Source organism: Drosophila virilis, chromosome 5 (genome assembly GCF_030788295.1).
Source record: "Drosophila virilis strain 15010-1051.87 chromosome 5, Dvir_AGI_RSII-ME, whole genome shotgun sequence".
Lineage (NCBI taxonomy): Eukaryota > Metazoa > Arthropoda > Insecta > Diptera > Drosophilidae > Drosophila > Drosophila virilis.
The window spans coordinates 9,259,093-9,274,274 of NC_091547.1; the positions used below are offsets into that span (position 1 = coordinate 9,259,093).

General features: G+C 42.7%; 4 protein-coding genes across 8 annotated transcripts; 1 reads left to right on the forward strand and 3 right to left on the reverse strand.

Annotated features, from left to right (window-relative positions):
* Window positions 1-3: 3 nt before the first annotated feature.
* On the reverse strand, window positions 4-2,639 carry LOC6625812 (zinc carboxypeptidase). Of its 2 annotated transcripts, XM_002050558.4 has the most exons (4): window positions 2,218-2,639; window positions 300-2,160; window positions 140-229; window positions 4-74 (listed from the first exon to the last, which is right to left on the reverse strand). In XM_002050558.4, exons 1-2 carry the CDS (start codon window positions 2,578-2,580, stop codon window positions 1,168-1,170), a joined length of 1,356 nt encoding a protein of 451 aa, XP_002050594.2. In that variant the 5' UTR covers window positions 2,581-2,639; the 3' UTR covers window positions 4-74; window positions 140-229; window positions 300-1,167. The 2 variants fall into 2 exon arrangements, with proteins under 2 accessions (XP_002050594.2, XP_070065991.1); XM_070209890.1 differs by having other exon boundaries at window positions 4-229.
* Window positions 2,640-3,385: 746 nt separating this feature from the next.
* On the forward strand, window positions 3,386-8,074 carry nito (RNA-binding protein spenito). 2 transcript variants are annotated; one of them, XM_002050556.4, is made up of 3 exons: window positions 3,386-3,531; window positions 3,803-4,406; window positions 4,474-8,074. In XM_002050556.4, exons 2-3 carry the CDS (start codon window positions 3,856-3,858, stop codon window positions 6,302-6,304), a joined length of 2,382 nt encoding a protein of 793 aa, XP_002050592.1. In that variant the 5' UTR covers window positions 3,386-3,531; window positions 3,803-3,855; the 3' UTR covers window positions 6,305-8,074. The 2 variants fall into 2 exon arrangements, with proteins under 2 accessions (XP_002050592.1, XP_032292231.1); XM_032436340.2 differs by having other exon boundaries at window positions 3,414-3,535.
* A 255-nt stretch (window positions 8,075-8,329) lies between these two features.
* On the reverse strand, window positions 8,330-8,967 carry LOC6625057 (dynein light chain Tctex-type protein 2). The gene is made up of 3 exons (XM_070210602.1): window positions 8,890-8,967; window positions 8,620-8,819; window positions 8,330-8,561 (listed from the first exon to the last, which is right to left on the reverse strand). Exons 1-3 carry the CDS (start codon window positions 8,965-8,967, stop codon window positions 8,396-8,398), a joined length of 444 nt encoding a protein of 147 aa, XP_070066703.1. The 3' UTR covers window positions 8,330-8,395.
* An 864-nt stretch (window positions 8,968-9,831) lies between these two features.
* On the reverse strand, window positions 9,832-15,178 carry LOC6625056 (PX domain-containing protein kinase-like protein). Of its 3 annotated transcripts, none has more exons than XM_070209888.1 (10): window positions 15,020-15,178; window positions 14,748-14,958; window positions 14,296-14,587; window positions 13,829-14,237; window positions 13,595-13,773; window positions 13,300-13,539; window positions 13,092-13,237; window positions 12,885-13,034; window positions 12,590-12,779; window positions 9,832-12,506 (listed from the first exon to the last, which is right to left on the reverse strand). In XM_070209888.1, the coding sequence occupies exons 2-10, from the start codon at window positions 14,847-14,849 to the stop codon at window positions 12,310-12,312; spliced, it is 1,905 nt and encodes a 634-aa protein (XP_070065989.1). In that variant the 5' UTR covers window positions 14,850-14,958; window positions 15,020-15,178; the 3' UTR covers window positions 9,832-12,309. The 3 variants fall into 3 exon arrangements, with proteins under 3 accessions (XP_070065989.1, XP_032292232.1, XP_070065990.1); XM_032436341.2 differs by having other exon boundaries at window positions 14,296-14,572; window positions 15,020-15,177; XM_070209889.1 differs by having other exon boundaries at window positions 12,599-12,779; window positions 15,020-15,177.
* Window positions 15,179-15,182: the final 4 nt, after the last annotated feature.

Below are 15,182 nucleotides of genomic sequence, written 5' to 3' on the forward strand. Positions count from 1 at the left end.
TGGCTGTGGCTGAGAATTTTGACGGTCTTCGGCAGCGCGCTGACTGTTCTCGTTATTTTCTATTGTTGCTGTTGCTGTTGTTGTTGTTGTTGTTAATGTTGTAGTTGTGGTTGTAGTTGTTATTATTATTTTCGCTTGCCTCGATTTGTTATCGCTTGGCGCCGTTGCGTTGCGTTTAGTTTAGTTTAGTTTCGTTTCGCTTTTGCTTCTGCTTTCAAATTATTTTCGGCTTCAATTGAAAATGCAAATACAACAAAATACAAAAATACCAATTGCAAACAGGCAGAAAATGTACTCACCAGGTTCTGCTCAATTCACACACGTTCCCCTGTCCACAGCAAATACGAAAATCCGCGTTGTTCTCTGAAAAAATCGTTTTTCTCTCACCCAGACTCTGACTCTTTTCACCGTTCTCGCTCTCTCTTTCTCTCTCACTCTCTGTCACTCTATCTCTCTTTTTGTACTTTTTCTGGGACTTTCACTTTTGGCTTGCTCGGGCTTACCCTACACGTACACGTTGCAAACAAAGAGATGCGTCTTATTCTACGTTACAGCAATAAAAAACGTAACTACTTCGGCGTCTTTTTGTTGTTTAATTGAGTGAGTGTTTAATAAAAAAAATCTATATGTTTCTGCCGAGACCTATAGGGATGTGTACAGTGTGACCGCGAGCGGTCAACGTGAAAAATACACTGATTATAATATAAGAAAAATACCAAAGAACCAATTTCGATTTTACAAAATAATAATCGAGCTTTCCCAAATACGATAACACCGATAAATATTTATTTATTATCGTGAACTTTTAAGGATACTCGAAAAAACACCGTTAGCTCAGACTTTTTAAAATAGTTTTTGTTGTCATCTCAATATTTTTGTTCTTTCATATTTATTTAGTTAAATATATTCTTATGGCTATAGGCGCGTTTCTTTAACGTTTATCAACCGCAAAAGCCGCATGGTATGGATATCTAATATAAACATATATACATATGCAAGCAAAACGAATTTTTTATCTTTCAGTTCTGTAAAGTCACAAAACAGTAAAACATTTGAGTTTATTTAAGATTATATCGCTTGTCAAAACAAAATGTACTTAGTAATCTACATCGTTATACGTCAAGTTCTTTAAGAATATCATCAGTTTAACATTATCAAGGAGAAAATTCACTTGTAGTATCCCTTTTCGGCTGCGGCCTCGACAATTGTACGAATCGCTGTAAAGGCTTCACTGGCCGTCGGCTGTATCTCCACAGCTGGCAGAATGAATAGGTCCTGGCTGTCGGGTGGCCCGCGCAGCTCAAATGTGTATGCTATTGGTATACCGGCCTCGGCATGAGCCCAGTCCATGCTGCCACCGCTTGAAGGGTAGATAGTCTCGTACAGATTCCCGCTTACGTAGTCCCGCCCACTTTCAGCCTTGATGGCCGCCGATGCCTTCTTTCCAAATTCTTGCAGATCGTCGTAATTGGATACGTGCTCCTTGGTGTAGCCATAGGGAAACATGAGCATCTGTGAGTACGAGTGTAGGGCAATGTAAGTCTTGATTTGTTCCTTCTCCACATTTTCGCGTATGAACTCAATCAGTCGCTGCGTCTCCAGTTCGCTGGCGGCGCTGGGCCCAGCAAAATCATAACGCGTGGGATCGCTGCTAGAACCGGTCGAGTTCCAATGATCGGGATAGTTTCTATTCAAGTCCACGCCACGACAGGTGCCAAACAACTGGCGATTCTTGCGCCACATGCGATCGTGCTCAAATGTGTATTTGTAGCCGTCAGGATTAACGCATGGAAACACAAACCAATTGTAGTTCTTGGCCAGCTTCTGGACACGCTCATCCGTCGAGTTCAATAGCTCATTGATTATATAAGTCGCTGTGGCTGGAGCGATCCACTCGCGTGCATGAATACCACTCTCAATGAAAATAGCTTTATTTGCAGGATTATTGCCCACTTTGACGCCCTTAATGTCGTTTCCCTGCGTGCTGCTGCCTAGGTTCAGCACGCTCAGTTGATCCGGATATTTGGCAGCCATGCGATCCATCCAATCGTAAATGGTCTTTAGGTGAAAGAAATGCTGCCAGTCGTACTTGGATGCATCGATATGCTCCGGCAAAACTTCACGCATATTGCGATCAATTTTTTCCTGGAAATTATACGTCTGCAAATAACAGATTAGATAATGGAACCACTTATGTGAGTAAATCAAAGCGCATACCAAAACACGATGCTGCAGCTTGTATGTCTCCAGCAGATCCGCAAAGTCCGCTACGCGATGAGCAGCGACCAATATGGATAGCTTTTGGCCGATTTCGCGTGCGTGGCCAATGAATGTGAGGCTGTCGCTCTCCTTCTCCAGTTGCTGGAACAGTGCGATCTGCTCCTCGTTATCAAACTGGACATTATAAATGCGGTAGTGATCGTAACGTGCCTGATCTTTCCCCGCACCCACTACGCCGCAAGTGTTGTCCGAGACGCTTTCAGTATTAGCACCACACGCAGTCATTGTTAAAAGTGGAATGACTAGTAGACGCAGGCGCAATTGCCATTTAAGCGTATGCAAAATTCTATGTATTTCCATTTGGGAGAACCTTGTGTTTTGTTATCGTCAACTGTTTAGTACATATATGCCCACATATATATACAACAGCGTGAGCGAGAGCTATAAAGAGCACAAGAGCGAGTGCGGGTTAATAACACACATGGGCACATGCACACACATGCATATATACATGCATACATACATACATACATACACACATCTATGTTTGTCCAGGCAGACAGCTGTTGGGCACAATAATTCGCTGGTAAATGCAGTTTATTGCCGCTATAAATGCGCGCTAAATACTTCAGGTAATTATTTAGCTACCTGCAGCTGCCTCTTGGTATTCAGCTATAAATTCCAAAAATTCATGAGCTACATATCTTAGCTTTCCAACATGCGTCTTGTCCGTTAGCTTTGATTCGGAATTTATTTTAAACGCCAGCCATTTTAAAATGCAGCTGTTAGTGGCAGCAATTTAACCATTTGATCCGTTTTGACTAATCCTTATCCGGAATTTTCGACATATGTGTTAGCAGTGTTTATTACAATTTAATGACCTGTAGCAAATGTTGCCGGCCCGGCCCGCTTGCATTTGTACTTAGTTGCAAATTGCATCGATACATCGGAATTAGATATTTAATTCACAATAGCTTGATTTTGTGGTATCGTCGATATATAAAAAAGATTAAAGAATATCACAAAAAAAAGAATTAAATATTGCCATATTATGCAGTTGTGACCCAAGATAATCTCAATATATATAAATATTGTTATTTAAACGTAACAAAAATTATTTAAAAATAAAGGCTATCGATATTGCGAATAATCTGGAAATATCGATATATTTGCTGCATCATCTTGTCACCACACTTTTTTTCGTCGAATACATAAATTGCGAACCGCAGAAAGTTGGAATTCTCAGTGCCACTGCATAAAAAGAAACTAAAATAAAACTTTAGTACATTAAAAACGTACATAAAGTTGGTGGTAAGTGAGTAAGCACGAAGAGTGTGTTTAAATTATGTAAATGCATGAGATTTGTCTTGAACTTTACTTATTATATTACCTGTCCCGTCGACGCCAGTCTCGCCGCCATTTTCTTTTCATTGCGTGCACTTTTTCTTTTAATTTCACTTAGCGTATGTTAATGAGTACGCATATTTGCAGCTGCAATTCCTTGTATGTATGCATAAAAATAACAGCGCAACATTTATTGCTTACAAATTTACAAATAATTGTGTATAAACTTTATTCACAGACTTCGTCACAAGAAAAAGACTAAGGCACAATTAACCGCTTCCGCTCCTGCTCATGAGTATTCATAGAGAAGGAGCTGAACTTGATCGAATAACTGTCAAAATCCACAATATGAAACGTAGCGCTTCCCGCTCACCAGGCAGAGGAAATTTAGTAAGAAACTCGCGCAGCATGGGTCGTGGCTACGATAATGGCGGTGGGGTGCCGGGCGATTCTCCCGAGCGCATGTCACCGGAGCGCATGAGGCGACGTTTGGACCGCTCGCCAAGCCCCCGTGGTCGCTATGGTTCACCGCACCGTGAGCCCTACATGCGCGGTCCACCCGCTGCAGAGCGTCCCGCCGGCTACAAAGTTCTCTGTGTGAGCGCGCTGCCGCCAAAAGCGCCGGACGAGTTCATTGAGGAAACGCTCTATCGCGAGTACAAGAAATTTGGGGATTTCAGTGTGCGCCTTGCACACGATCTGGACGAACGTGTCGCCTATGTTTGCTTTCGCACGCCCGAGGATGCGCGCGAGGCCAAACATCACAAGCCTCGCCTGATAATCTATGATAAAATGGCAATTGTGGAGCCTGTTTATAAGTCAACGACACGGCCGGAATACAGGTATGTAGAGTCGACTATAATACTTATCTCGAGGTTGGGTATTTATGCTTGGGCGTTGAATTTATAGACCTCGTCACTCTATGTCGCCACCGGATTATGAACGTTATCACTATTCGCGCTCGCCCATGGGACCCGGCGTTCCGTTGGATCATCGTCGGCCGCCAATTGATCCGTATGACCGTTATGGTCCGCCTATTCATCCGCATGCTGTGCACCCACGTGAATATCGACCCATGCACCATGAGTATCCACACCCGCCCCGCGGCCCTCCAATGCATCGTGGTCATCCCCATGCCCATCCCCATCATCTACATGGCCATCCACCGCCACATCAATATGCACCGATGCGTCCGATGGCCCCGCGGCCTCACGTGCCGTACGAGAAGCCAGAAAGCAAAAAGGATAAATTTCCCAATTATTTACACCATGTGCAGCCAGAAGATGATCCACTCTCCACGCGTACGCTCTTTGCTGGCAACCTGGAAGTGACTATTGCCGATGATGAGCTACGCCGTATTTTCGGAAAATATGGCGTAGTCGATGACATTGATATAAAGAGGCCGCCTCCTGGCACGGGCAACGCGTTTGCTTTTGTGCGCTATCAGAACCTTGACATGGCTCATCGCGCCAAAATCGAGCTATCCGGCCAGTACATTGGCAAGTTCCAGTGTAAGATTGGCTACGGCAAGGTTACACCGGCGACACGCATGTGGATCGGCGGACTTGGCGCCTGGACTTCGGTTACACAGCTCGAGCGTGAATTTGATCGGTTCGGTGCCATCAAGAAGATCGAATACCAGAAGGGTGAACCCTACGCATATATACAATACGAAACAGTTGAGGCCGCAACGGCGGCAGTCAAGGAGATGCGCGGCTTTCCACTAGGCGGACCGGAGCGTAGGCTACGTACAGATTTCGCGGAGCTGCCTGGTGCTACCCCGGTGGCACCATTTAAGACCTCAAAGCCGTCGTATGACGAGAGCGCCATAGAGTATAGACGGCCGGAGTATGATCCCTATTATGAGGAGGCGGCTGTGTATCCTCCACGTGGTGGTTACTCACCATATCTGCCTCGTGGTGGCTATCGTGGACGTGGTGGCGGCTATCGCGGCCGTGGACGCGGCATGTATCACTATCATAACGATGTACACAGACCGCCGCATCCCAGTGCCCTGGGTGGCGTGTCTTCTGTGCCGCCACCGGGTGGTGCTGATGATGAATGGCGTCGTCCGCCTGGAGAGTCTTACGATCGGGCGCGTTCCGGTTCACGGGAACCTGGTGTTGAACGTTCGCGCTCCCGATCTCCACTAAAGCGTGCACGCTCACCTGGCTCAGATTCAGATACTTCAACGCGGCGCAATGACGCACTCGGCTCGGCGGCGACAGTCCCAGAGGTGGCCCGCAAGTGCAGCACTATTTGGACGGGTGCACTCATACTGAAGAGTTCCTTGTTCCCGGCCAAATTTCATTTGACAGACGGCGATACAGATATTGTCGAGTCGCTGATGCGCGACGAGGAGGGCAAGCACAATTTGCGCATAACTCAGAGATTGCGCCTCGATCCACCAAAGCTGGAAGATGTACAAAAGCGCATAGCATCCTCGTCATCGCATGCCATATTCATGGGCCTGGCTGGCTCGACGGTGGACACCGATTGCGATGATGCCAGCGTGCAGACGCGTCCGTTACGCAATCTCGTCTCCTACTTGAAGCAAAAGGAAGCGGCTGGCGTCATCTCGTTGCTAAACAAGGAGACAGAGGCCACGGGCGTGCTATACGCATTCCCGCCGTGCGACTTCTCCACGGATCTGTTAAAGCGCACCTGCCACAGCCTCACCGAAGAGGGCCTGAAGGAGGATCATCTGGTCATTGTGGTTGTGCGTGGCGGCACCGCCTAAACAATGGACAAGCTGTGCAGAGAGCTGCTCCTGCTGCTCACAGTGATCGGTGAAGTAGAACAACAAATGCAGGACCCCCAACCCAGACGAGTTCTGTGGACACGTAATTTAGATGTCGTAGACTTACACAAGACCCTCTCCAGAATAACAAATACAAATACACATATACATATGCGCATGTATGTGTATTGGTAGAAGCATAGTTCAATCAATAGACAATTGGAGTTACCTGTGACAACAGCTCCTGCTCCCAGAAGAAGAAGCAGAAGAAGAAGACACACGCACACACACACATATGATACTCTATATATATACATATATATATATATGCTGAGTTTTGCAGAATCTGTATTAATCCAATTATTATTGTTCTTTTTGCAGACAACTCAATCAATCTGTTAATCAATCAATCAATCGACCTTATTTATGGTTTATTTTTTTTTTTTCATACACATTCTGTTTTCCTGTGTAGTGAGAGTGTAAAAGTTTCTACAGTTCAAAAACAAAAATGAAAAACAATTTTTTTAATTACAATTGTGCCAAAAGTTTTCAATATTTAATAACTATTAATTGTATATTTGATTTTCAATTATTTTTACAAACAGTGTAAAAATTTCCTCATCCCACACTAAAAAAAGAAAGAAAAAAAACAACAACAACAAAAACCTAAACCAAAAACCAAACAAAACAAAAGCTTTGTATACAATATCTTTTCGAATGTGCAACTAGTGCAAAAAAAAAAAAAAAATCAACAAAAAACAACAACAACAAAAAGTTTAAACAAAATGGAAAAAATATGTACATCAGTTTTTGTGTTAACTTATTTTACTGCATATTGTGTTATAATAGTTCGAATCAGTTTTGAGAGTTTGTCATTTTTTGGTTCTGAGAGTTTTATCCAAAATGTTTTGATTGTCGTGAACAAAAATAGTGCAAAAGAAGTGCTTGAATGTTAACTAGGGGTGGGGCCCCACTAGTAATATCCATTTAAATTTATATACACGATATATTTATATATATTTGTTTGTGGGCCGAAAGTGATCTAAAAATGAAAATACGCATATATTCAAAATCTGAGTTCCGTTCTGTTCCGTTGCCCGCCCAAGGATTCAGGATTCAGGTACTTTGTGCGTTTGTTAAAGTGTCTCTGATCTGGGCCACCGACTCCCGAGATATCAATGTGTGTGCATTGTGAGCTGTTCCCGAGTTTTTGGTATTGTTTTCTGTTCCAGCTAGCAAAAAGAGAACGTCGTGTAGCATTTGTTTCAAAATGTTTTGATTGTTGAAATGGGTTTTGCAAATGTTACATTGGTTTTCTTATGGTTGCGCTCTCCAACAACAAGTTCTGTGTCCTATATATGGTGTATATCGATATCTATATATGATCTATAATGCTATATAATAAATCCAGGCATACCCATGTTGTATGCCCAATGTTTGTGTCAGTTGAAGTGTCCAACAGATAAAATTATATATATATATATATATATCTATGCATATAGTTTTACGAATTATGATCTGGAGCGACAAAAGTGTGCGTGTATATGTGTGCATGTGTGTGGCCTATATAATACATAAATATATTATGAGACTTCCTTAACCGATTTATCATATGTCCACAATCTATTGGAATTACTACATAAATTAAATTATACAATTAATTGGTTTTTGTGCAGACGTCGTCCAGTTAATTAAATTATGCTTCACCATATTATATATCTATTATATATACATTTAAACGATATTCAAATAAATATGAACAAACGGAAACTCGACTTTTAATCTGTGTGCGTGTGTGTGTGTGTGTGGCATATTGATTTAATTTGCAAGTGTTCTCAACGAAATTGTGCCAAAAAGTGAATTAGTGACAATTCGAAAAGCACAGGAAATATAATCCATAGATCTTTTTACCAAATCCCCCCCCGGACAGGCGGGCTGCAAAGCGCTGGGAAATCCAGTTGAAGCTGTTTTTATGTTTTGTAAGCACTTTGTGTAATTCTTTTCCTTTTTCATTATTATGCCACTTCTTTTTTCTTGCTTAAAATTCGTTCTTATATATTTATTTTTTCTGGTTTTAGATCCCCTACACACTCAATCGTAGTACAAATAGAATATCGTGCAGACAGCCACAAATTTGGGCGTCTCGATCGTGTAGGTGACAAAGCCATCTTTGTCGGCATCCCACAGGAAGTTCACCATGGAGCAGAGGCCCTGCATTAGCAGCTCGCCAACGGTCACCAGCACAACGTAACGATATCTGGGCAGGCACAAGGCAAAGGTTTAGGGCAATTCAGTAAGGAGGATCTGTAGCCCACCTGTCGAAATTCAACAGTTTGATGCTGTTCTTTATCTCTTCGCTGACCTGGGCAGCCAGATGATAGGACTGTCGCGGATGGAACAGATAATCCTCGTTATAGTTCTTGTTCATGATGGTGCGCATGGTCAGCTCCAAGCGGTCCTTGTTCAGGGGATTCTTTGGCTCCAGCCGATAGCTGGGCATATAGCGCATAGTCGCCTGGCACACAGGACAAGAGGATAGGAACATAATCCGTCGGGGCACATTATCTGACCTGTGCAACACTCACCTTTGACGACGCGTCCAATGCTGCGGCCACATTGCACTTGGTCAGGGATGTGCGCTGGCTGCTCGTCTGCCTCTGCATGGTGACAAAACGAAAGTGTCGAAACAGAATCTATTACATTACATGCGACTAACTGGCACTAACTCCAGGGGATTCGCTCTGGCACCATCCGCCCCTCGCCCAGCTATCGCCCATATGCGTGACTTGGACAAATTTTTGTAATTCTACCCATGCTCGAAGCATTCCCGTTCATTAGGCGCACATATTGTCGTGCGAACCAAGTAAGCACAAAATCAATCGAAGTACCTTCTCGCGTTCCTGGCCCAGACAAAGCGTTACCAAGCCCGACCAGTTTTGCGCCGCGCTGGCCATTTGCCGTCACGTGTTCAATTACAATTTCCGATGTCTCGAGTACGTCGCGGCTTGCCATAAAACCGCAAATGATTATTATATTATTCCATTTACAGCATGACAAGGTGCCCTCCATGGCTCTGTCGCCTTGGCAATGGCCCGGCCCGGGCCCAAATGTTGAATCGATAATTGACACACATTAACCGGGCACGTCTCGGTTAACTGACCTTGCCAGCTGCCACCCAACCAAATGCAGGTAAATCTACCTTAAGATTCGTATTTATTTTAAAGGACACGATGCTTTTTTCTTTTTATCAGCATTCCAGGATAAAAAGGCCCAGCTAAACTTGAAGCTTCGAAATGTAGAGGCAGCAGGAAAGCAACTCAGCTACCAAACACATCAAGAGCGATATATCTAGACACTAGATACAACAGAAGAACTGGATTACCACGGAATCAGGCGTAAAAGCAGCAGAAACCCAGCCGAGATTAGTTTATATATGTTAGCATAACGTCTTATTCACCAATATGAAAAAGAACATCTAATAAAACAGCCTACAATTAAGTAGAACTATGGTTTAAGAATTATTGAAATTATAAGAAACATGTTTATTTATTTGCGAAGTAAGAAAATCAAATGTAAAAGAGAACAAATGGTTCCTAGTTGACCAACATTATCCTTGGTTACACTGTGCCATAGATATAGTCCTGGCGAACAATCAAAACAGATGGTTCCTAGATGACCCACATATTCTTGGTTTTATCATACCAAAGATATCGTCCTGGTGAACCTACATGACCGAAATGGTCAAAAAATATGAATGCTTTATCTTTCAGCCGCCCTCTCAGCAATAGACCCCTCCCCCTCGACGGTACCTAGTTGACCCACATATCCTTGGTTATACCATACCATTGATATAGTCCTTGTGAACCTAGAGCACCGAATCCCTGCGAAATGTGCACGGAAACGGTCCCGAAATATGTATGTTTTATGCTTTCAGTACCCATTTTACCCAGCTGCACCTTGTGGCTATGCAATGGAATTTTTCATTCACGAAAAATTTTAGTGCAGCTACCTGCTGCTCATTTCTGTTCGCCTGGTACTTCAGCCGAATTTTCGTTGAAATTTAGGCACCCAGCGAGCTGCTCGACCACGCGCCCCGTTTGGGTATGCAATGCATTTTTCCACTCACGAATAATTTTAGTGCAGCTACCTGCTGGTCATTTCTGTTCGCCTGGTATTTTTGCTAAATTTGCGTCAAAAACCGACCGCCCCATTTTTAACAGTGGTATGTTAACTAACAGCAGCGGTCGCTGTTAGTTAACAGTGGCATTTTAATTAACAGCGGGCTGTTAAATAAAAAAATTTCGGTGCAGCTACCTGCTGGTCATTTCTGTTCGCCTGGTATTTTTGCTAAATTGGCGTTAAAAATCGACCGCCCCATTTTTAACAGTGGTCTGTTAAGTAACAGCTGATGCCACTGTTAGTTAACAGTGGACTGTTAAATAAAAAATTTTTCGGTGCAGCTACCTGCTGGGCATTTCTGTTCGCCTGGTATTTCAGCTGAATTTTGCTTTGAAAATGTGAGCCAACGGCCGGGCACAGTGCAATGGGGATTTAACGGCCGTTAATTTTTAAATCTTAATTTAAATGTGGATAATGCTTTAAGGGTAATTTTGTTGGGATTTGGAACTATAGGTTCCCCAGGACTCTATCAATGATATTTTATTAATCAAGGATATTATGGGTCATCTAGGAACCAAAAGGGAGGTGGGGCGGCTGAAAGAAAAGCATGCATATTCATATCTAGACCATTTACGAGCAAATTTTGCACGTAATTTTGATATTTAGGTTCACCAGGACTATATCAATGGTATAGTAAAACCAATGATTTATCGGGCATCTAGGAACCATTAAGGGAGGAGGGGAAGGCTGCAAGAGCGTACATATTTTTGGATTCTGTAGGATCATTAGGACTATATCAATGGTATCGTATTCACCAAGGATGTATGTTGTTCAAATAGTTTTCGTTACACGCATTAGTTTTGGTATGTTCTTATACATATATACACACATATTTGAACATATACACAGTCAGTTACATAAAAACACATAGACAGGAATACAAACATACACATCAATATCAAATTACAACTGTTTCATGAGTTTGTTCATTATTTTGTTTGAGTATACATATATAAATATATCTTTTGAATTCAATAATGCGCCTGTTACGCTTTCAAACATCTAATATATCAATATCAATACAAGAGAAAGTATACCAATAAAAACAAAGCAGTACAACATTTGGCCAAGTTAATACATTTGTATGTCCTCAATACTAGACCGTAACGGCAATAAAAAAGAGGGGGCACAACATCAAGGAACAGATTATATGGATTAAATACATATACATATGCATGATAGTTATAAGTAGATTATTTGTTTAGAGCGTCATCGTCGTGCGAATTTTGGTGCAGACTTATAGTTAACAATTTTTGGAAATTTTTAAATTGTTTTTTTTTTTTGTCTTGTTATTAATCGTGATTTCATTTAAGATACTCGTACCAAAGTTAGTCTCAGTCGTGTAGTGGTCATGTATATGTATATGTAAAGCTTTAGTTGCGTACGCTTGACCTTTAGTCGCCTCCGTATCGCAGACGTGTGTGATTTGTAACTTAGATTCATAGATATATATATATATATGCTACTAAATAGACGAACATATCATTTGAGTTCATAAAACATTTCTATACGTTATTTTGTGGACACAGATTCAGTGGGTTTCGTTAGTAAATATATATGTTTATATATATATATATATATATATATATATAGTTACTTATAGTTATTTGCTGGATTGTTTTTCTTTAAGTATGCCAATAAATAGATGCATTAGTTTACCAATATGTATTGTTATATGTATCTAAAAATGTATCTATTTGTTTTCTTGTTTTTGGTTATTCTCCATTGATTTGTTCTTTGTTTTGCCTTTTAATTTGATGGAACCGTTATTTCATAACGCCACATTTGGTCCAAAATGTAAATATGTAAAATTCTTTGCGCGTCGCCTAATCATTTGAGCGCACCTTGCGCAGCGAGCCTCGATTGAATTTGCAAATTGACTCAAGCAATGCTGAGCGCGTGGGCTCATCCTCGCCAGCGTCAACGTCCTCTGTTGCAATGTTCGGAGTCGATGTCTGCCTCTCCACGGGAGCGCTGCTCGCTGGCAGCACCTGGTGCGACTGCTGCGCAGCTGGCATGATTGCTGTGAACATTAACATACAACAAATTGTTAGGATCAGGTGTGACACGGACATAGTTAAAAGAAAAATAAAAGCAAATAGCCACATTTAATACCAGCTAGATGGGGCTCTTCTGGGGTGCTGTCGGAGCGGTTGAAAGAGTCTGCCGTACTTAGCCCGCCGCCGGCGGTAACTGTGCTGGTCGATGCAGCTGTCACGGCCGCCAGCGACAAGCGTCCATTGCTTGCTTGGAGCGAACCCTGTTGCTTAAGCTTCGATTGTTTGTGCTCTAACTTCTAAATATTACCAAAAGTAAAAGAGAAATAAAATAAATAACCGTGTTGATAAGCCTACGACTATAGCTTCTACTTGACAACTAGTCACATTTAAATGCTACTTACAGCTTTCTGCTTTGATTTGCGCTTCTCCTCCTCGGAGCTCATCAGCTCCTGTACGCGTACAATACGCTTTTGGTTCTTAACCGACTTTTGCTCGTCACGCAAACGATTCTCGCACTTAACGGCCGCCTGCCTAAGCAATTCCTTTGCGTTCTGCAAAGAAACGAGAATTTAGAAAATTGACTACAGATAAATAATTATACAATTTACCAGGGACAACTTGAAGTATGGCTTTTCGGCTGTGGTTCCACTGTCAGTTGCATATTGCGTAAAGAATCTGTGGCCAAGCAGTTGCTCCAGTGTGGGCAGGCCTGCCTTGCATGCTTCCTTCGATAGTATGCTCTCCAATAGAGATTCTGCAGGTTAAGAAAACCATTAGTTAGCCCTATAAACAAAGGATACATTAAGCTGTTCTTACTTAACGCTTCGGGGCATTCTGTTATTTGTCGCACGACCGACTCCTGCAGCGGATAGCCCATGGCCATTTCGAACAGCACATGACCGAAACAGTAAACGTCAACTGTCTCAATTGTGTGTATCTTGCTGTGCTGCACGAAAAATGGTCGATAAAACGCCGGCACACCCACCAAATAGTTCTCAACGTCCAACAGCTTGACACAGTCATCCACAATGACAATATTTCCCGAATGTAGGTGACCTGTAATCAAAATCAAATTAGAAATATGTAACCCTATATCAAAAATTAAACTTACCATAAGCATAGCCTTTCGAGTGCAAGAATATAAGAGTTTCTAAAATTTGCTTGCCATAGGTCGCCACTTGCTTCATGGACAGAGCTGTACGTCCTTTGGGATTGCCGTACTTGCTTAAAAATGGATTCTTTGGCGTTGCCATGCAGAGCACATCCTTGAGTGTGCCATGCTTATGGAATCTGTAAAAGGCCAGGCTTAGCATGATAAATATGTAGGAGGAAGAGGTTTACATACTTTCTGATGATCAAGCAGCCGTTTTCGGTGTTCGCTGCCAGCACTATGGACTCAATGTGCGGATGCTGCAGGCCCATGAGGCTTTTCAGCACGCCATTCATTTCCTTATCATCGACGTACTTGTCAGGTCCGTATTCAAGCCATTCGGCCACCATTTCCGCATTCGGATCCACTGTGCCCGCATCAATCGATACTGAGTGAGCACCGCCATTGCTGCCGGCTGCGAAATGCTTGCTCTGTTGGTTCTGTGAGCCGCTCTTGACCAACTTGTTGCTGCTCTTCTCTGGCGGCTTGGTGGTCGCCTTAAAGTAATGCTTGCGTAGCCGCCAACCTATCGCGCCCATGGTGGCGCCCAGCGTCCACACCGTGTCGTTGCGCAAACAGAGCAAAGCATGTTGCACTGCATGGTCTGCAATTGAGTTAAAAATGATAAGGTTACATTTAATTACCAATTAAGCATAACTCACCATGGAATGATTGCGAGTAGCTTTCGGGATCAACGAAGCGCTTGGCTGGCAGCGATGATGCCAAAATGGGATTCATTAGTATTGTGTTTATATAAACTTGTAATGCTTCTTTCCGTTCAGCTATGAAGTCCGGACGCATGTTACCAAAGATGCGTTTGCCAGGCAGCGGCAATTCAATGCCAGAGATACGAAGACTTTTGTGCAGCTTATTGAAGTCATTGTAACGGCGTAGAACGTTCCAGGAGCTATCGCCTCTCTGCACGCGCAGCAGGTATTCCTGCAAAGAAACACACTTTTTTTCTATACATACACACACACACACACACGGACACAGCCAGGCACCGTCATCATGCAAAACGGCGTCATCAACAAATCGGCAGCGGCAGCGGCGTCGCAGATTATTGATTTTTCTTTTGGGCGATGTTAATTTTCATATGTGCACCTGCACTTACCGTATGTCCGTCGACCTCCTCAACTGTTGCTATTTCGCAAGTTATTGCCTCGGTGTCGTCAATTGGTAGTTTTCTTTCATATCTGCTCGCAAATATTGCCATTTGTTGGATGCAGATGCATTTTCACTTCGCTTTAGCTAACGGCACAGCCAATATATATGTGTGTGTGTATGTATACCTGTCTCCACCCTTTAGGGATTAGAAAAATGCCCTGGCCAGGCACAAATACTGTTCAATACATCACTTCACTCTTTTTTTCATGAAGCACTTACAAACTGCTGCGCGTTCTATTGTTTTCTTTCCGTTTTAACTGGCCAATTAGGCCCGAACGACGTGTTTTTCTTTCCTCTTATTATTGGTAGACAATCTGTTTACTAGTGTTGAAAACGAAACATCGAAAGCTCTATCTACCTATCGAAAATACTGAACTCGACT